This window comes from Felis catus, chromosome C2, assembly GCF_018350175.1.
Source record: "Felis catus isolate Fca126 chromosome C2, F.catus_Fca126_mat1.0, whole genome shotgun sequence".
In the NCBI taxonomy this organism is placed as follows: Eukaryota; Metazoa; Chordata; class Mammalia; order Carnivora; family Felidae; genus Felis; species Felis catus.
The window spans coordinates 58101122-58123293 of NC_058376.1; the positions used below are offsets into that span (position 1 = coordinate 58101122).

The window sequence follows — 22172 nt, forward strand, 5'->3', positions numbered from 1 at the left end:
ATTTTACATCCTTTTGTGGGTCACTTGAAGGTAAACATCAATCTTTGGCATTTCATTGGATTAAATAAATTGCACTCTCTTTCTTTAACTAAATAAGAATATATTTTAGGGAACCTGGTTTTATTTTTGGCTTTCTAGGACAAAAAGTGACATATGTCACGGGTTTTTATTCCTGTCACACGTCCCCATTGTCAAGTGTGGCATGAATGTGAAAACTGGGAGCTGCAGCGTTCACTACCTACCATTTTGGATTCCACAGATAGTCGCTTCTGAAAGTCTCATGTTTGCCTTGGGCTTCTGGTAGTGGTGTGGAGGGATGCTAAACTGCACTTCAGTAGGATCTCACCAGAAAATTCTACTTTAGTGTCCTTCAATTTGGTGTCTCAGCTCTGCTCAGGACCAGATTCTTTGGGTGCAACTAGTCTGTGAAGAAATTGGCACACCATGTATTACGCATGGCTAATTGTTCTTTACTAGTTAACTAGTAAATTCATCAGTTGTGGAAAATATATGAGAGCGAAGAACCAAGACCAGTCATATATGAAATACATACATCTCTTGATGAGACAACAAACAACTCTATGTGGTATTATAATTGGACAGTGTTGGGGTGCTTGGGTGGCTCGATCAGTTAAACATCTGACTCTTGATTTCAGCTCAGGTCATGACCTCATGGTTTGTGGGATCGAGCCACACATGAGGTTCTGTGCTGACAGTGCAAAGCCTGCCTGGGATTTTTCTCTCTGTGTCCCTCCCCTGCTCACATGCATACACACTCTCTCTCTTTCTCTCTGTCTCTCAAAATAAATAAATAACATAAATTAAAAAAAAAAAAACCTCATGCAGTGGCATGTTTAAAAAAAGATCGAAATACAATTTTATAGTGTCTCAGATAAAATAATAATAATGAGATCCAGTAATTCCTTTTGGGTATTTTCACCAGGATGTTGAAAAAAAACACCATCTCACAAAGAGCAAATACGGTGTTGGAAATAAAACATAACTAAACCTATCTCTGAGCTACCTGTTCTGTTTCTCTCATATTTCAGTACAATGTGTTTTACCAGAAAATACCTTGGACTGGAAATGGGGTAACTTAGTTCCCAGTTGTGCCATCAACTACATTCCACTCTCTTTAACCATCCTGTGATTTCTGTGCCTTGGTTCCCCCGTCTGTCAAATGGCAATGATAAGTTGTGTCCTACCCCACCCTAGAGGACCGTTAAGATGATAACATGAAAAGTCAATTGCGTAAACTCTTTACAAGTCAAAAGTGAGATATTCACAATAATGGTTTTTGTGGTTATTGCTACAAATAGTACTTTACATTATTTGGGGAATGGAAACAACCCAAATGTGGATATCTTTTAGCTTAGAGTCTAACAGAATATCCTTTTCTGGTCTCTGACTGTTAGAGCTTCTTCCTTTTTAGTCTTTGGCTTCCATTTAGCACTGTTTTATTCTTCTTGGGTAGAACAGTGATCTTCTTTTTCCAAAACCCAGAGTCCAGACTTGCAATATTAGTCTAGTCCTAGATTCTTCCCAAGTTGACCTATGCTTCCAGCCATGAGTTCATGACATGTCTATAGGAGACAGTCTATTTGTAGCTCACTTTTTCACATAAGCTCTGAAAGGTAAACATAGCCTTGTTGAAAGTGTAGAAAACTGTTTTCTGCCAATTTGCCCCATGTGACGGTTGGCCGGGATGTAAGGGGTACCATTTGCTGCTGAATTTGCAAATAAGCCTTTCTGTGTTCTGCTTTTACCCCCAGAGAACATTTACCTGCTCCCTGAGGAATGTATTTCCCACAGCAAATCTCACGTGGTTTATAGAAGGAGGCTTTCCTCAAGGTGAAAAAGAAGGTAAGGAAATCAGTCAATGGAAATGGGTTTGGCAAAGAAAGAAAGAAGGAAAACAAAGAAGAATAGAAATTGCCATTTCCTGAGCTGATCTTGGCATTTCAGAACAATTCTCATTCCAAGACAAACATCATCTTGCCTACCAGATGCCATTTTCTGATACCCCATCTAGTGCCTCGAAGAGGACGGGAGTGGGTAACGTTTTCCAAAATTAAGAAATACACCTGATTTCTTTAACTCTCAACTGTTAGTAAAAGCAGACCTCTTACATGAGGGCAAAGAAGTTCAATTCAATATATACGTATTAATAATTTCATTTAATTCAAATAACTTAGCACCACTGATTCAAATCGGTAAACAAATACTTTCCACTTTTTCTTCTAAGGATCTGAGTGGGGTGGGGAAGACTAGAGGAAGTACATATAAAGGACTGGGCTTTATGACAAGGAACTCCACCAGGAGGATTAAAAATTCTTGGCGCAGGGACACACACTGAGACGAGCTCCGATGAGAATGCATAAAGCCGTATTTTTCGTAGGCGATAAACATGGCTGCCTATGCCAGAACAATCCCAGCCAGCCCCCCCTGCCTGGGACAACAGCCCTTCTTCTTCCTCCTGAGTCATTTTCTTCTCAAAGCTCAATATGTTTTCAACAGTAACTGAGTCACATAGCTCTTGCTACATTGTTATTTTTAATGGGTAAAAATAAAAAGTTTGTATTGATGAATGATCGTATTGATCCACTGTATTCATTTTGAGACTATTACTGGTTTTGTTATTCCCTTTAAAAACAATTCACCCATAATCATGACCGGATGCAATCCTGAAAATCTTTCTTAAGGGTCATTATAGGTATGGTCTCCTGTTAAGTAAGCCCTGGTTTGATGTGCCCATTACTCTTCTGGACCATGAGGCCAGACATTGTGGTCAGAATTCTACCACATGTAGTTATTACTTTGGTAAGTAACAACTTCAAAACTAGCATTTAGAGCCTTTAGTGTAAAGAAGCCATAAGGGTCCAGAAAGTTCTGGCCTACAGTGACAGATGGTTTCACGTTGATTTCCTGCTGCCATGTGTGCTATTTGGAGGTTGTACTAACGGTGGCAGTTAAACAGTTTCTATTTCTAAAGGAGACTCACAGGACCCAAATGACAATGGCTATAAATCTACAGCTTATTTCAGGAAAAGGATACAATATAACAACACCATTAAAGTAAGGGTATGCATCCCATGTACAGATTTACAGCAAGGGGGGCAGTGAAATCAGGCACAGGCTCCTTTGCAAAGGGGAGACAACCAATATGGCACAGAGCACCTTAGAAGCAGGGAACCCCAAGTGGAGTCTTGGCTGAGGTTGTTTTATATGTTACTTAGGTGGATTCCTGCTATGTAGACACACTCAACCGCAGAGCCTTCCCAGATTCTAGCCTGGGCCAGGTGCAAATCATTAATCTTACTGGTATCAGTCAACAATAAGCAATGCTGATGAGCTAAGACAACTGGCCCCCGAGCTCCTTGGACCCACGGTCACCAACAAAGCAATGCTATGAATCAACACATTCCGTACTTTGACTATGGATCGGTGCCATGCAAGAGCTTGAGCCAAACAGTTTAGGGTAACTCCAGGCCTGCTGGAACAGACCCTCACTGCCCAGAAGCTGTGGTTTGACCATTTTAGACTCTATGTTACCGTAAACTGAACCATCCCTGCCGGAGACCTGCTCCAGCAACCAGGGGTTCCCGAAGGATGAACAGCGTCGGTGAAAAAGTGAAAATAAAACAAAACTAAAATAAAAAACAAAAATAAAAATGGACACAGACAACAGCAGTGTGTTGAACTGGCCGATTGATTGTAGCAAACATGGCATTATATTTGCTAGTGATTTCCTTGTAGCATACGTCATCTATGTTTTTCTAACATTACCTAATTTTGAAAATGTTCCTATGTGTAATCAACCTTTAAGAAATAACATGGCGATTTTCTCGTAATGTTCCCTCATACCCTTTGATTATTGATTAGTTTCTTGCATTATTCCATTATGCATCTGCGTTTATCTATAATCTATAGAGCGTTTGCTTTGCTGTTTTCATGAAAGGTCATCTATCACTCAACACCTCAAGTGGAACAGTTACAGGAACATGACCTCTTAGTTGTTTCCCCAAACCATTTGTAGTTTGAGGAACAAAAGTGTTCACCTGGGTCTGAGGTGCCAGGAGGGGGCCAAGAGGGCCTTAGAAACCCACACCTTATACATTCTCAGAGAGACAATGCACCTAGGAACTAATGAACCATTCTGTACTTTAACCGACTAGGTTCAATCATCATCTGGAATGCCTCCTGGGGGCCAAGTGAGCCTAGGGGTTAGAGTGACTTGTGCCTGTAGATACACTCCTTAGGAGTGGGGCTTTCAAATCCATATGTCTCTCCTTTTTTGGCCTCCTTTGCTGGCAAATGCATGAGGCTATCCTTCCTGTAAGTAGAGGAGTCTCCATAAGGGATGGCAAGGGCTAAATGTAAGGCCGCACAATTTCTTGCGGAACCTTATTTTCTTTCCTAATAGTTTTTTTCCCAGGGGGCCTGTTGAGGGCAGTTCCCCGACAGACAATGCCCCAGGTACTTTTATTAAAGCCATATTACCTAAAAGCGGGAGTCCAAGAAGCTTCACTGTCAGCGGGCCGCCCTGCAGTCACCAATCCGTCCACAGCCTGGGCTTTGCCATCAGGCTGGGATAGCTCGGCTTCCAGCACATCCCCAGCCATTCCTTGCCATCACTGTATGGCTCATAGCAGAAAATGTTGCTGACCGATCTTGTTCTTAATTTGTCTTCTAGAAATATACATTACTAATGAAGAGAGAAAAGACAAAAGTGGATTTTGGGAGCTGAAGTCTGTTTTGACAAGGGTGTATGGTAATAAGCCAGCCCAACCAAACAACCTGACCATCTGGTGCATGGCTATGTCTCCAGTCCCTGGAAATAAAGTGTGGAATATCTCGTCTGAAAAGATCACTTTTTCCTTGGGTGAGTTGTCTATTTAATAAGGTCAACAAGGGGCGGCCAGGACTGCCATAAGCTCAGAACATTTCTAATTAGAACAAATAGAGTGCTCATTATTTCCATGGTGTTTTAATCTCCGAAGACTCTCTACACAACTCAAAATTACTCAATTTCGTGGGATCAAGCCTCTTTTGGTGAAAAATGGGACTCTGCTTAAAAGAATTTCTTCAAATAAAAAGCAGCTGATTCCTGTTTCTAAAGAATTTCTAGTGAATATGGCAATTTTTTCAAATTTCATTAATAATAACTTTTTGTTAATCTACCATATAATGAAAATTAACACTAATACATTGATGATCAAGAGTGATTCTTAAAATCCTAAAGTCTCTTCTGAGTCTCTAACAACCTTCAATTACATATAACATTTATAATTTTAATACTTAGGAATGGATAAGCCATGTATGAGATATAAAAAGCTTGAGGATAAAGACTGTATCCTAATGATTTTAGTGCCCCTAAGTTGAAGCACAGAATTGGGCATATAGAAGATTTTTATGACTTGAAAATTGATACGTAGGATCATTCTACTTATTTACAACATTTGACGAACCGGAATATTGACTACTCGAAACCCGACCAACTAATGGAGATTTTGCTACATAAAAGATGTGAACAAATGTCTCAACAAATGCAGTGACAACAGATTGCCTATAAAAAATAGAAGTTTGTAATGACAACTAGCAAACATGCATGTATAACAGCAAAGTAATACTTAAACAGATTTGTTAGCCATTATCACAACTCTGCAGGACCGTTAACATCTCTTACCACCTTCCTATTTTCAGAGAAATTGTAGTGTATAACATACTCATAAAACCCAAGGTAGTTTATAAGGGAAAGTTCCTCTTTGTTTCAAGGCCAGTGTCTGCATCTTGGGTCCTACCCGGCCGTTTCATACAGGCAGCCATTTGGTTCCCGGGAGCCTTAGTTGGGAAGGGTATGTGGCTCAATACACATCCGTCCCCCTGTTCAGAAGTAGGTGCCATTGTGAATCTGGGACAGTGGCATCATGCCTGTAATGCTGCCTGTGTATATGTGTACATACACACACACAAACACATCTCCCTCCGAACTTTTAGTTAATCATCCGGAAATGATCATGGGTTTACCCTAAAACATCCATACTCAATTTTGCCTAATTCCCTCAGAAGTAAATGCACCTCCTTTCTAGAAGGCTGGACACAGGTAAGGCTATGGTCTTGGAACGGGGTAAAGGCAGCTGGTTCTCCTATAGATTTGCCAGTAACTTTGGCAGACTTTAAGGCCATAAGCTAAAGACCAAACAACCTCAAATTCCTATGGAGAACCTTATTCCCATCACAGACAGAACCATATTTGAAAAACCAGTCTTTTCTGATGTTAAAATTGAGCTTGTCTTGATTTAAAGATTTTATTTTTTAGAGCAGTTTTAGGTTTACAGCAAAATTAAGAGGAAGGTACAGAGATTTCCTGTATACCCTTCCACACACATGCATAGCCTCCCTTGTTATCAACATCACTTACCAGAATACGGTTCATTTGTTACAACTGATAAACCTACACTGTACACATCATAATCACCCAAAGTCCATAATTTACCTTAGGTTTCACACTTGGCGTTGTACATCCTGTGGGTTTGGATAAATGTGCACTGACATGTACCCATCATTACAGCTTCAAAAGGCCCTAAATTTTCACTGCCTTAAAAATCCTTTGTGCTCTACCTATACATCCTTTACCCCCACCCCCCACCTCTGGCAACCACTGATATTTTTAGTCTTTACAATTTTCCCTGTTCAGAACGCCATATAGTTGGAATTACACACTATGTTGCCTTTTCAGATTGACTTCTTTCATTTGGTAATATGCATTTAGCATGTTGTCTCCATGTTGTCTCACGGCTTGACAGCTTATCTTTTTTAGTACTGAATAATATTCCATTTTGTGCATGTACCATAGTCTAATATACCCGCTCACCTACTGAAAAACATTTCAGTTGCTTCCAACTTTGGGAAATTAGGAAGAAAGCTGCTTTGAGCACCCATGTGCAGGTTTTTGTGTGGGCCTGAGTTTTCGATTCCTTTGTGTGAATAGAAAGGAGTACAATTGCTGGATTGTAGATAAGACTTTGTCTAGTTTTATGAGAAAACACCAAACTGTCTTCCAAAGTGGCTGCACCATTTTGCATTCCCACCAGCAGTGAATGAGAGTTCCTGTTGTTCCACGTCCTCATCACCATTTCATATTGTCAGTGTTATGGTTTTTGGCCATTCTAATAGGTGCGTAGTGGTATCTCGTTATTTCAATTTGCATTTCTCCGACGACATGTTATATGAAGCTTATTTACCCTCAATATGTCTTCTTTGGTGAGGTGTCTATTAAAGTCTTCAGCCCGATTTTTTAATCAGGTGGGTTGTTTTCTTACTGTTGAGTTTTAAGTGTTCTTTATATATTTTGAATAATAGTCCTTTACCAGGTGAGCCTTTTGCCAATGTTTTCCTCCCAGTCTGTGGCTTCTCATTCTCTTGAACTGTGCTATAATTTTGGGATAATAAGGGAGAGCACTGATCCTGATACCCAAAGCACACCATAATTCCAATTTTATAGGACAGTCCTTGATCTAGTATAATTTTAGGCTCTGAGCAGATGGTTATTTTTAAATTGTCAAGTGAATTTTTATCTTTTACAATCAAATATTAAAGACAATAAATCTTGAAGAGTTCAGTTTCCCAAAGTTATAGCTTACATTCTGGTCATATTCTAGCATATATCTTTAAGAATGATTTAGAAGATGCAGTAGACTCTGTAAAGCAATGTCATCCCTGGATCATACTTCCTTACTTGTTGTAAGTTTTTAAACACCTAGTTCCAAACACTTTCTGCTTGTGGGGGCACTGCTGGGAGCTTTATGAACCCTGAAGAAAACTTCTGATGCCTTGTGTTAAGAGTTACTGCTTTATCAGGCCATTACTGTTGACAGATATGGAGATGAAAATCTAGAAGAAAAATCTAAAGTAGAGAAATTCTGAGAATATTACAGAGCAGAAAGGAGGTTTAGTAAGAGGAGTTTTGGTTTCCCTTTGCTCCCAGAGAACAGTTAGAAGCCTGAAAGCTAACAGCTCTCTGAGCTGTTCCCTTCCCCACCTATCTCCCGGTCTCCCAGTGAGTTCAAATGCTCAGGGATTCTTATTCCAGTAAACTAAGAAAGGGAAAGGGGTCAGCGTAGGGTGGTCAGTGGCTCATCAGGCAGCTATTTGAGTACGAGGGCCTACAGATTCCTGTGATTCAACAGTGAATACATTTTTTTAAAAAATTCTTTCCAAAATACTTTACCCTGCTGCTACCAAACCCCAAGTTCAGCTGCCCCTCACTCAAAAGGCCATCAATACTCAAGATGAGTTTTGACTGGAAAAGAGTATGAGCTTTGTTCAGGAGGCCGGCCACCTGGGGAGAAGATGAACTCTTGTGCAGAGGCCGACTCTGTGGTTTCTGCCTAGCCTAAGGATGTTTTAAAGGGGCTTAGGATTGGTAGGGGGGTTCAGTAGTCTGTAACATTTCTTGATTAGGTGCAGACTTGGTGGTAACCAGCTAAAGACCTTGTCTCAGTGCTGGGGGTTGTGTGAGGGAATCTGCTACCTGTTTCCTTTTTCATATATATATATATATATATATATATATATATATATATATATATTTTAGAAAGGGAGAGGGGCAGAGGGAGAGAGAGAGGATCTTAAGCAAGCTCAGTGTTCAGCGCATAGCAGGACACAGGCCTTGATCCCACTGCCCTGGGATCTTGACCTGAGCGGAAATTGAGTGGGGCGCTCAACTGACTGAGCCACCCAGGTGCCCCTGCTTCATGTTTTCTGAAGGGCAGAAGTGCTCTGTTCTTTCTAGGAAAGAATCCAAAATCTATATATATACAAAGGAAGGTTAACCAATCTCATGGTCTCAGGGGATTTGCTAAAGTTTAAAGATACTCGCTTAAGCAGGAGAGGCAGAGGTAGCTTCACTGCTAGCCTAGCTTATCAGAATGTCTAAAATTGTAGCGCTGCAGGGCCAATTTTTTGGTATATAGAAAGAGTTACTTTTGTTTTGTTTTGAGGTGGAGGGGGTGTTTTGTTTCATTTTAAAACAAAAGTTGAGTGCAAATGCCCCCTGGGGTGGGTAATGTCCTCACTGTCACCAGCTGCCATTCATCATTAAAAGGATTTCCATTTGGGACAAAAAAGAAAGTTATGTATGTATATTTTTTGGATGTGGAGACAGGATTAACAAGGGATATGTTAGTAGTGGGGCAAGAGAACCACTGAATGTTGAGGTGGAATATGCCAGACAAATACTTCTTATTTCATGATTTTTCTCATACCCTGACTGATCCTTAGGATCTTGGGGATCCTAGGGTATCCATTAAGGACTTTTTTTTTAATGTTTATTTTATTTTTGAGAGAGAGAGAGAGAGAGCGTGAGCAGGGGAGGGGTGGAGAGAGGGGCACAGAGGATCCGGAGCAGGCTCTGAGCTGATAGCAGCCAGCCTGATGTGGGGCTTGAACTCACTAGCCGTGAGATCATGACCTAAACCGAAGGATAGATACTCAACCTACTGAGCCACCCAGGCGCTCCAGTTAAATACTTTAATATATACATGCACATTACCCAAGGATTTGTTAAAAAGCAGATTCTGATTCATCAAGTTGAGGTGGAGGGGCAGGGCCTGAGATCCTACATTTCTAGCAAGCTCCTAAGAGACACCATGGACCACATTTTGAGAAGCAAAGACTTTGCAAGGCCTGGAGTCTGGTTCATTTCTAGGTGGACCAGCTAAGGGCTGATTCGAGCTCTGAGGAAACCCGAGAACTGACCAGCTGCCCTAGGGGACAGACACCTGGCCACTACTGCCCATGAGGATGGTCCTGGGCACCCTGCCAGGCCTGCTGCAGATAGGACACACTCAGGAACAGATGAAGTTGCTTCCAGCCAGCAGCTTAACCGCTTACAGCATGATGGCAAATGTAATGGTCTGAAAACTGGTTGATATCTTCCTGCCAAATTCTGCATTTGAGTTTTGGGAAATGGGTTTTTTTTTTCTGTTAAGTTTTAGCCATTCTTTTCTACATCCCCTGAGTTTTGTTTTGACCAAGGAGGAGTTTCTACTTTATAGGACAATCTGAAACCAGAATGACCTTTTTTTTTCTTTTCTTTGGTGTTTTGTTTTGTTTTGTTTTGTTTTGTTTTGTTTTGTTTTGTTTGGCTGCACATTTCATCTTGAAAGCTATGCATCATTTTTGTTACAGAGCAAAGAGTTCATCTTAAAATACAAATCTTGCAGTAACAACTCCCTGATACACTGTAAGGTTCTGTGTGGCAAGAACTTCTCAGATTACAAAGATATGTGGTGTTGAAATATGGCTGCATAACATCTTAAAATAGAAATGTTCCATCAATGAAAAATAAATGCTTCCTATTGTAGAAATCCAGGATTGAGCACAACCTATCAACATCTTCTTTTCTAGGAGTCAACAAACTTTCTGTTTTTATCTGCCAGATAGTAAATATTTTATGCTTTGTGGACCATATGGTCTCTATCACAATTGCTCAGCTCTGCCATTGTAGTACAAAAGCAGCCATAGACATTACATAAACAAATGGATGTGGCTGTATTCCAATAAAACTTTATTTACAAACATAGGCAGTGGGTGGATTTGACTTGTGGGCCATACTTCTGTTCCAATCAATCTACAGAGAAAAACACCTAGGCATTATTTTTCCAGGCTCATGTTCCATCTTATTAAGGTCACTACTTTGGAAGATGATGCTTATTATGCATCAGCAGTCAGATAATGTGCTTAAAGTTGGTCTTCTCTCTTCCAGTGTTAAAAAGGAATCTATATTCATTCATTCATCTACCTGCATTTGCCAGGAATCAGAAATACAGAGATTTCCCAATCACTTCTGTTGAGGGGTATACTGATGATATAGAGCAATAAGGCTCTTGCTAGGGTAAACACTGAGGGCTATGAGCACATCACAAAGATCCCTAGGGTCTGTCAAGTTTGAGAAGGTGCATACCAGGAAGTCTGCGATGGGTAAGTATAAGGAAACAGCATATGCAAAAAGAAAGAATCCACAGAGATCGGATTGAAATATCACCTGTTGGGTTGAGAGTATGATTTGAGGTGTAAAAGATGATAGGCAACTTCAGGAAATGAAGCGGGATTGTAATAGGGGGAAGAAAATGATCAGATTTGTGTGTCGTGCTGAAGTGTTCAGATATGTTTCAGATGGTTCGGGTGGAGGAGGATGGTCATTCCACCAGCCTATTTGTATACTCTCCATGTGACTTTCTCCCCACCCTACACCACCTCCTCAGAGATTAATAGCGAGGGATCATTTACATGATAATATGATAACGGGTCAGAGCCAACTGTGAGCATTACCCACAGCCAACAGCAACAACAATACTGCCAACGCTGAAAATAAAACATGGATACATCTTGATTACAAAAACAAATTCCTTCCAACGTTCTATGTGCTGTCTGGTGGCATAATTTATATATCCTTTTCCCTTAAAGCAAATTACAGACTAGAACCAATAGTATAATTTATAATTAAATGTCCAGACAATTGACACAGCACACCAGATGTGTGACATTACACCCAATGTCATTATATGTAGAAAATCACAAAATCCCCTAGCCTGAAAATCATTTAACCATATTTAATCCAGACATTCCTAAAGTTAATAGATCCTTCTGGCATTTTTGGATTGTTTTATACTGCTAATAGGACTATTTTACAGTTCAATAATAGAAGCTTAAGGAGTTGGTGTGAGTGTATAATATGATAAAACAATGTATTCTAGGCTCCCTTTCACCCCTACCTGCCCCCACACACATTGAGAAAAGTTATAGCCAAATAAAAATTTTGTGACAAAAAAAAGGCATCTGAGAAAAAGCAATAATAATGCCATCAGCCTTAGGTTCATTGACGTTGCATCCAGTTGGAGCATTACATCGTTGTTTCTCTTGCCGATACAATTTTGCAGGCTTGTGGATTTGTAAACTGTATGATTGCTTTTCAAATACTTCACGATATTAGCTGCTATAATTATTTTACCAGGTCTTGGTTAAACGTTATTTTCTCCAGGAAGCTTCCCCTGACCTTCCAGTCTTGGTTGGTACCCTTTCTTTGCACCCCCGTGGCACCCCGTGGCACTCAACACAATGCCTGGCTACCTGCCTGTTATCTAGGCTTATGGTCCTTAAACGCAGCCCGATGTCTTTGTCATTCACCGCTGCATCCCACAGCCTTGCATGTAATAGGCCTTCATTAATGAATTGTTAGATGAGTAGACAAAATTGTGGGGGAAATTAAGTCAATACATCATCCTTCTGTTACAATATTATGGTCATCATTAATATCCATTTCATCCTTTCAGGCTCCATGAACCCTCCGACAGACTCTCCGCTTAATGTTGTCACACGGACCCTTGTCACCCGAACTTCTCCAGCCAACAGAGTATCTCCTACAAGTAAGCATGTTTTCACACAGCCTTCCTTTCTCTTTTTTTCTTTTTTTAATTTTTTTTTTAAATTTGAGTATAGTCGAGACACAACGTTACATTAGTTTCAGGTGTACAACATAGTATTTCAACCTCTATGTTGTGCTGTGCTCACCACAACTATAGCCACCATCTTTCACCATACAACATTGTTAAAATACCACTGACTATATTCTCTCTGCTATGCCTTTCATCCCCATGACTTACCCCTTTCATAACTAGAAACCTGTATCTCCCACTCCCTTTCACCCATTTTGCCCATCCCCACTCTCCCTTCCCCTCTGGCAACCATCAGTTGTTCTCTGTATTTATAGATCTGATTCTGCTCGTTTGATCATTTGTGTTTGTTTTTAGATTCCACATGTAAGTGAAATCATATGGTATCTGTCTTTTCCTGTCTGACTCACTTCATGTAGCATAATACCCTCTAGGTCTCTCCATATTGCTGCAAATAGCACATATGGATGCATAATATTCCGTCTTCCTTATCCATTCATCTATCGATAGACCCTTGGGTTGCTTTCATATCTTGGCTATTGTAAATAATGCTGCAATAAACATAGGGGTGCATATATCTTTTTAGATTAGTATTTTCATTTTCTTCGGGTAAATACCCAGTGGTAGAATTATTGGATCATATGCTATTTCTATTTTTTATTTTTTCTTCATACTATTTTTCCACAGTGGATGTACCCATTTACATTCTCACTACCAGTATATGAGAGTTCCTTCTCCAACACTTTTTATTTCTTGTCTTTTTTATTTTGATTCCTCTGACAGGAATAAGGTGATATCTCATTGTAGTTTTGATTTACATTTCCCTAATGCTTAGTGATGTTGGACATCTTTTCATGTGTCTGTTGGTCATCTGTGTCTTCTGTAGAAAAAAATGTCTGTTCAGCACCTCTGCCCATTTTTTAAATTCAGACTTGTGTTTTAATGTTGAGTTGTATAGGTTCTTTATTTTTTAAGCTTTTATTTTAATTCCAGTTAGTTACCATAAAGTGTTATATTCATTTCAGATATATAATATAGTGATTTTACCATTCCATACATCCCCTGGTACTCATAATGACAAGTACACTCCTTAATCCCCATCTCTTATTTCACCCATTCCCCCCCCCCCCCACCTCCCCTCTGGTAACTATCAGTTTGTTCTCTATAGTTAAGAATCTGTTTCTGGAGTTTTCTCTCTTTAATCTTTGCTCATTTTTTTCTTTCTTCACATGAGTGAGATCATATGGTATTTGTCTTTCTCTGACTGACCTATTTCACTTATCATTGCACCCTCTGGCTCCATCCATGTTGTTGCAAATGGCAAGATTTCATTCTTTTTTATGGATGAATAATATTCCATTGTATATATGTACACTACATCTTCTTTAACCATTCTTCTATCAATGGACACTTGGGCTGCTTCCATAGTTTGGCTATTGTAAATTAGACTGCAAACATGTACGTATCCCTTTGAATTAGTGTTTCTGTGTTTTTTGGCAAATACCCAGTAATACGATTCCTGGATTGTAGGGTAGTTCTATTTTTGATTTTTTGAGGACTCTCCATGCTGTTTTCCACAGTGGCCGCACCAGTTTGCCTTCCCACTAACAGTGCATGAGGGTTCCCTTTTTCTCCACATCCTTGCCAATGCTTGTTGTTTCTTTTGTTTTTAGCCATTCTCATGGGTATAAGGTAATATCTCATTGTAGTTTTGATTTGCATTTCCGAAATGATATAATGAATAATGTTGAGCATGTTTTCTTGAACCCATTGTCCATCTGGATGCCTTCTTTGGAGCATTGTCTGTTCATGTCTTTTGTCCATTTTTTAATTGGATTTTTGTTTTTTGGTGTATAAGCTCTTTACATATTTTGATTATTAACCTCTTATTAGATATATCATCTGCACATATCTTTTCCCATTCAGTAGGTTGACTTTTTGTTTTGTTGATGGTTTCATTTGTTGTGTAAAAGCTTTTTATTTTCATGTAGTCCCAATAGTTTATTTTTTCTTTTGTTTCCTTTGCCTTAGGAAGCATCTACAAAAATGTTGCTGTACCCAATGTCAGATAAATTACTTCCTGTGTTCTCTTCAAGGATTTTTATGGTTTTAGGTCTCACATTTAGGCCTTCAATCCATTTTTAATTTATTTTTGTGTATGGTATACGAAAGTGGTTCAGTTTCATTCTTTTATGTGTAGCTGCCCAGTTTTCCTAGCACCATTTGTTAAAGAGATTTTTTCCCATTATATATTCTTGCCTTCTTTGTCATAGATTAACTGGCCATACGGGCATGGGTTTATTTCTGAGATCTCTATTCTGTTCCACAGATCTATTTTTGTGCCAGTACCATACAGTTTTGATGACTATAGTTCTGTAGTATATCTTGAAATCTGGAATTGGGATACTTCCAGCTTCGTTCTTTCTCAAGATTGTTTTGGCTACTCAGGGTCTTTCGTGATTGCATGAAAATTTTAGGATTATTTGTTTTAGTCCTGTGAAAAATGATGTTGGTATTTTGCTAGGGATTGCCTTTTGGCATGTAGCACTGAATTTGTAAATTGCTTTGGGTAGTATGGACATAAAATGCTGTTGGTATTTTGATGAGGATTGCATTGAATCTGTAGGTTGCTTCAGATAACGTGGACATTTTAACAGTATTAATTCTTCCAATCAATGAGCATGGAATACCTTTCCATTTGTGCCATCTTCAATTTTTTTCATCAATGTTTTAGGGTTTTCAGAGTATGGGTCTTTTATCTTCTTAGTTAAGTTTATTCTTAGGGGTTTTTTTGGTGCAATTATAAATGGAATTGTTTCTTAATGCCTCTTTCTGAGACTTATCTATTAGTGTGTAGGAAAACTACTGATTTCTAGGTATTAATTTTGTATCCTGAAACTTTATCAAATTCATTTATTACTTCTAGTAGCTTTGGGTGGAGTCTTTAGGATTTTGTCTACTTAGTAGCATGTCATATGCAACTGTTGACTATACTGTTTTACTTCCCATGAGCTGTCCATCCTTTAACCAAGCAGATTGATAGAGAAAACATTTTCAGAAAATTTGTATCATTCGTGTTCTTTTATTATCTATACCATTTTAGGTACACATATTCAGTACTATTCTCATGGCTTTAAAGAATTAACATAGCTTCCAAAGCCTTTCACTTGAAGCTCTGGCAAGATTAGGGTCAATAAATACGCAGTGAGAAATTTCAATTCTGTATTTATTATTAAATAGGTTAATAAACTGACAGTCTTCTTCTAGAACTGTGTTCTCAGTGGGGTGTTTAAGAAATTGGTTATAAGTGGGCATCCTGTGGATCAGATGTAGTTAGATAGTTTTAAATTTAAATTTGTTCTGGTTCAAATTAATTTTGACAAAGTTGACTGGTGAGGACTATGAATTCAGCCTCCCAGTGGCATTATTAATAATGGAGGCCAGGCTGGGTCAGTGTTACTATGGCAAAGGGATAGCAGTGACTTTCAGAAGGCCGTATTGATGCAAACAAATCATAAATTCCCATGTCTGTGGCCTTTGTGTTTAACAAAGAACCATGGTTACTTTCTTTAATACAAAAAAAAAATGTATATTCTGTGTAGAGGAGAAGTACAGTTCTCATTTCTTATTTAATTAAAACTATCAATTTTAGCTCAAAATGAGAACTGAAATTGAAATAAAACAAAAGCAGTTGGCAGAAATGAACAATTCTTTCAGACTGTAGCCTTTTGGCATACAGCCTGCAGTCACTGTCACAGGTTGATACCTCTTGGAAAATGAAGCATGTGGCAGGGTGCGAAATGTCTGCAAATCACCCATCAGAAATTTTACATCCATCTGACTTCTCCTAGTTTGTAATGTTTTGAAATTTTTATTTGAAGGTGATTTTTCTTCCACTTCTAACTCATCATTCGGCAATAAACTATAGTAGATTATGCTACTCTTCATTCAACAAATATTTGCATATTCAAAAATAATGCCTTAAATTTCTTTAGTACTCCACGTATTATCCAGTTATCCAGTGCTACATAACAAATTACTCCCCAAATTAGCAACTTTTAAAACATAGATTGTCTTACATGATTTTAGGGTCAGAAATCCAGGAGCAGCTAAGCTGGGTCATATGGCTCCGGTTTCTTCGTGGGGTTGTCGTCAAGTGGGGTTGGCCGGGTCTTTAGTTATCTGAAGGTCTGACTGGGGCCGAGGGTTCTGCTTTCAAGTTTGAGCATGTTGTCCGAAGGCCTTCGTTCCTCACCACATGGTTTCTCTCCATAAAGGTTTCTCACATGATGGCAGCAGCCCTCCCTCAGACCAACTAACTCAAGAAATAGAGTAACCAAGACGAAAGCCACACTGCCTTTTTATTGCACAGCATCATTTTGTTTTATTGTATCTGTTAGAAGTGAGGCATTAAGTCCAGCTCATACTCAAGAGGAAGAGACTTAGGCTCCACTTCTTGAAGGGAAGAGTATCAAAGAATTTGTAGACAAATTAAAACCACCATGTCCTGTCATTTAGAAAATATTTGCACATAAAATGCAATGTGGTTTGATCTTTATTATGAGAGGTAGACAGAGCAAGCATTATTGTCCCCATTTTCCAGATGAAGACACTGAGATGCTGAGGGCTTAAATGATCACACAGCTAGTAAGTGACAAAGTTAGTATTCACACCAAAGTCTTCTGACTCTAAATCCAGTTCTATCCACATGTGACACCAGGTTGTCTCCAACTGGTCTGAACACTTCATGAGGACAGGGAATATATGCTTAGCACAGAGAAGACACACAAAAATACTAGTAGAGTAAATGAATGAATAAAAGAATTAATGAGAATACTGTTCCTTCACTATATAAATGTCATTTAATAGATTCCATGATGTCTTGAAAAAGAGATGATATTTTGTTCCTGCCTTCAAAAAGGTCACAGTGTACTTGGAAAGAGATAATATGTGCACATAAAAATGATAATTCAAAATAGTGAGGTGAAAGGTGTTACATCTTACAGAATTAAAATGCTCAGGGAGAGGCGCAGACCAGCAAGTCTCCGGTTTTAAGTAAGGAGAGATCCCATGGGTACATGGAGTCAAGAAATGTTACTAAAAAGAGAAAATAAGATGACCCTTTAAGTATGTATTGTATTTATTTGACTCAGTTGAGAGCTTGAAGAGAACATTCTAAACCAAGAGAACAATGTGAGTAGTTGATCGTTGGTGAGGATGTGGGTGACAACTTGACAAAATGTTAGTAGATAAGCTTGCGTCAGTGGGTGGGATTGTGTAGCAAAGAAGACTAGAAAATGCAGAATAAAGAGAACCTTAATCCCCAGCCTAAGGTTTCTCAATGTTCTCCCAAAGGAAATGAGGCTGGGAGTTCAATTAATATTTTTTAGAAAGGAAGTGATATAATTCATTTACCAAATATTTATTAAGCACTTACTATATCCCAGGTACTGTTCTAGGTACTAGGAATACAACAGGGACCAAAAAGAGAAAACAACTCTGCCCTCATGACATTAGCATTCTGCCAGTTAAAAGCAGAAATTCATTTCTTCTAGCTGAGTTTTCCATGGGGTTGGGTTAGTTGACATACACAACAACTTGGAAGGAACTGGAGGGTATTGTGCTAAGTGAAAAGTCAGTCAGAGAGACAGATAGCATATGTTTTCACTCATATGTGGAACTTGAGAAACTTAGCAGAAGACCATGGGGGAAGGGAAGGAAAAAAAAGTTACAAACAGAGAGGGAGGCAAACCATTAGAGACTGTCAAATACAGAGAACAAACAGAGCTGGTGGCGGTCGGGGGCTGGGGGGCAGGGAAAATGGGTGATGGGCACTGAGGAGGGCACTTGTTGGGATGAGCACTGGCTGTTGTATGGAAGCAATGAATCATGGGAATCTACTGCTGAAGCCAGGAGCACACTGTATACACTGTATGTTAGCTAACTTGACAATAAATTATTAAAAAAATAAAAATAAAACGTGACTTGCATAATGCATGTGTAGATCAAATCACCATGATGTACACTTTAAATACCTTAAAATTTTATTTGTCAATTATACTTCAATAAAGGAATGAATAAATAAAAATGTGACTTAAAAAACTACTAAAAAAAAAAAAGAAAGAAAAGAGAACAACTATGCCCTCATGACATTAACATTCTGCCAGTTAAAAGCAGAAATTCATTTCTTCTAGGTGAGTTTTCCATGGGGTTAGTTGGCATACATTAAAATGCTTCTATCAGACCAAACATCATTCTTATTTCTGTGAAGAAATGCAAGGAAAGGAAAAAGACATTTGTTCCCTTTAAGAAACCTGCAATATAAAATAGTTCTAGTATTAGGGAAGGAGAATACAGTCAAATAAACATATTTATCAAAAAGTAGGAACATATGTTACTTGAGCTATTGTCACACTAAGCTGATATGGTTGGGAAAATTCCAGAGAGTCACAAGAGCTCTTTAAGAAAAGATCCTACCACACTGAACCTCAGGACTGTTTGAGATCAGTGGTTCTCACCAGGGAAATTTTGCCAGGGCCATTTCTTGTTGCCACGATTGGGGGAAGGGTGCTACTAGCCAAGGCCAAGGATGCTGCTACATATTGTACGGCACAGGACATGACAGCCACCACAAAAAAGAATTATCTGGTTCAAATGTCAATAGTTCCGAGGTTGAGAAACCCTGTTTTATTTTTTGTTTTTTTAATATAATTTATTGTCAAATTGGCTTCCATACAACACCCAGTGCTCATCCCAGCAAGTACCCTCCTCAGTGCCCATCGCCCACTTTCCCCTCTCCTCCACCCCTATCAACACGCAGTTTGTTCTCTGTATTTAAGAGTCTCTAATGGTTTGCTTCCCTCCCTCTCTGTTTGTAACTTTTTTCCCCTACCCTTCCCCCATGGTCTTCTGTTAAGTTTCTCAAGATCCACATATGAGTGAAAACATATGGGATCTGTCTTTCTCTGACTGACTTATTTCACTTAGCATAATACCTTCCAGTTCCATCCACATTGCTACAAATGGCAGGATTTTATTCTTTCTCATTGCCAAGTAGTATTCCATTGTGTATATAAATCACATATTTATCCATTCATCAGTTGATGGACATTTAGGCTCCTTCCATAATTTGGCTATTGAAAGTGCTGCTATAAACATTGGGGTACAAGTGCCCCTATGCATCAGCACTCCTGTATGCCTTGGGTAAATTCCTAGCAGTGCTATTTCTGGGTCATAGGGTAGATCTATATTTAATTTTTTGAGGCACCTCCACACAGTTTTCCAGAGCATCTGCACCAGTTTGCATTCCCACCAACAGTGCAAGAGGGTTTCCGGAGAAACCCTATTTTAGATCAAGGCTCAGGTATAATAAGAGTAGCTATTCTCACTTTACAAAATCTGGACCTCTGTCAAAATAATAATAATAAATTATGTTTGGAACAATTTTCAGTCCGAAATGTCAAAAAAATGTTAAATCAGTGGCTCATTATAGCTAAATAAAACTTATTTTCTTAGGATAAACCCCGAATTACTACTGAAAAATCCAAATTTTGTCTTGAAAATCTGGAGGGTGATTGTGAAATCACACAATGTCTCAGAAGCTGGGAGGATCCACCCTTTGTGTTCTTTAAGAAAGGAAGCAGGATGGAACATGTCATGGAAACCAACTTCAAAAGCCTATGGTTTCAGTCCAAATTCTAAGATGGAATGCACCGTATAATTCAGTCATAATTATTAAGCTACATGTCTTGCTGCAAACATCCAGTTTGTATCTTTTTTTTCTTCTGCATCGAAAAGGTACTTTTTAAACAAATGTAAGGTAATGGAAACAATATTCTTCTACTAGAGAAGGAGACCCTTATAACTCAGAGCCAACTGTAAGAGTTACCCAGGGAGCCCCGTGCATTTCAACCTGAACTGATGGTGTCTTCTGAGTCCCAGCTGCAACGGCGGCACTGTCCTAGGAAAAGACATGAGGCTGACAGGCTAAATGGGGAGATGAGACAAGCCAGTGGGATGGAACAGTCAGAGACACCTGACCAATCTCAGGTGGGGCAGTACATGACTCAAGGGCTCCCACTGCTGAATAGAGCTCTATGCCTTCTAACTCTGGCTTGGAATCGGCTACAGGTTGTGTGACTTAAGAGAACAGGCCTCAGAAATTCCGGCAATCGGTCAAGACATTCATTCGTTCGACAAATACACATTGAGTGCCTGCAAGGTGCCAGGAACTTTAGAGGTGCTGAGATACAGTGATGAACAATACAGGCAGGGATCCAGTTGCACAGAGCTTACAATCTAGCAGGACCCACTTGCCTAGCATCCTCTTTCACTGTCCACAGAGCCACAGGCCTTTTGGCTCTGCCTCTTTTTATGACTGCACATGACTCTTGGACCTGATGATGTTGGTTTTGATATTAAGCCTTCTCTCAAGCTTTAGCTGGTCCTCACAGTCTAGATCCTTCTACCCCCAAACACTTCGAATAAAATACCAGGTCCAGGATGATTCTCACCATTGTCTAACTCTCCAGGCAAGCACACCTGATCCTTATCAGGTGGGGGATCAGACACTGAAAGGTACAGACTGTTGGCAGCAGCTTCCCAGGGGATGCACCAAAACTAATGATTTATGAGAAAGCATGTCAGAATGGCTGAGGGATGACACCGGAAGATATGCCATCGCACAAGATTGTCAAATGTAGATCACTGGGGGAAGCAGATCACAAGATCAGTCGCAGGTCGAGACGTTGGATGTTAAAGTAAGAAGGGGCTCTGGAGAAAGCTTGCTAGCCTGCCAACGTAGAGGAGTGCTGGGAACAGCGGAGGGTGGAATCAGGGAGGTCTGCACAGGGAGCTGGAAGGAAATATAGACTCAGGTGGAAGAAAGATGAGAGATGGATCTTCAGACAATCGTCCTGAGCACAGATATAAAATAAAATGAATGTCGGGCATGAGAAGACAAGCAGGGTGAGTGCTGACAGTGCTCGTTGGGTGGGCACAGCTTGCTTAGGTGAGGTGCCAGGTGACGGTGAGCTTCAGTTAAGGGCCAAGGATTTGGACTGGAACGGAATGCCAACAAAGAGCCACCGTGGCTTTGTGAGTATGTGAAAAATATGGGTGACATAGAGATGATGTGTATGGTAAGTGATAGAAGCAAGGATAGAGCATGCAGACCAAATGATGCAGATTCTAAGCGATGTAAAGTGATAATGATCTGAACTAGAGTGGGCGTATGCAGCAATGGAGAGTACTTCAACAGAAGATCCAGCATGGCTGGTTTGCCTAAATATGAGGGATAAATAAAAGCTTTTTGGCAGACTATCATACCAGTTTTTTGCCTGGTAATTACCTAAATATTTAACCAACTACCCCAATTATATTATAGTATTAAGCAGTAATATTAATAATATCTGTTAGTATTTGAGTGCCCCTGATGTGCCTGGCAGCGTTTTAAACTAGTAAATGTATTATCTCTTTTAATTCACCCAACAGCGCAATGTGTACTGCAGGCACTATTATTATTCCCATTTTCCAGATGAAGCTATTGAGGCACAAAAAGTTTAAATAACTTAACTGAAGTCATAGAAACAGCTCTAGATCCAGAAAAATTGCTGGAGCCCAGACAAGTTTGAGAGCCTGAGCCCTACTGCCTCTGACAGTACAGGATGGGTGCTCAATAAATATCTTTAGACACTGAATAAATCCATTCCTGTGTGA

General features: G+C 39.5%; 1 protein-coding gene across 8 annotated transcripts in view; it reads left to right on the forward strand.

The window, feature by feature from the left end:
- The window catches only part of CD96 (CD96 molecule), a 98326-nt gene that overhangs the window by 43195 nt on the left and 32959 nt on the right, over positions 1-22172 (forward strand). For all 8 annotated transcript variants that reach the window (XM_023260120.2, XM_045036913.1, XM_023260122.2 and 5 more), the window contains 3 exons: positions 1773-1863; positions 4694-4882; positions 12336-12428. In XM_023260120.2, the coding sequence (XP_023115888.1) occupies positions 1773-1863; positions 4694-4882; positions 12336-12428 (373 nt within the window). The remainder of the gene's footprint in view (positions 1-1772; positions 1864-4693; positions 4883-12335; positions 12429-22172) is intronic.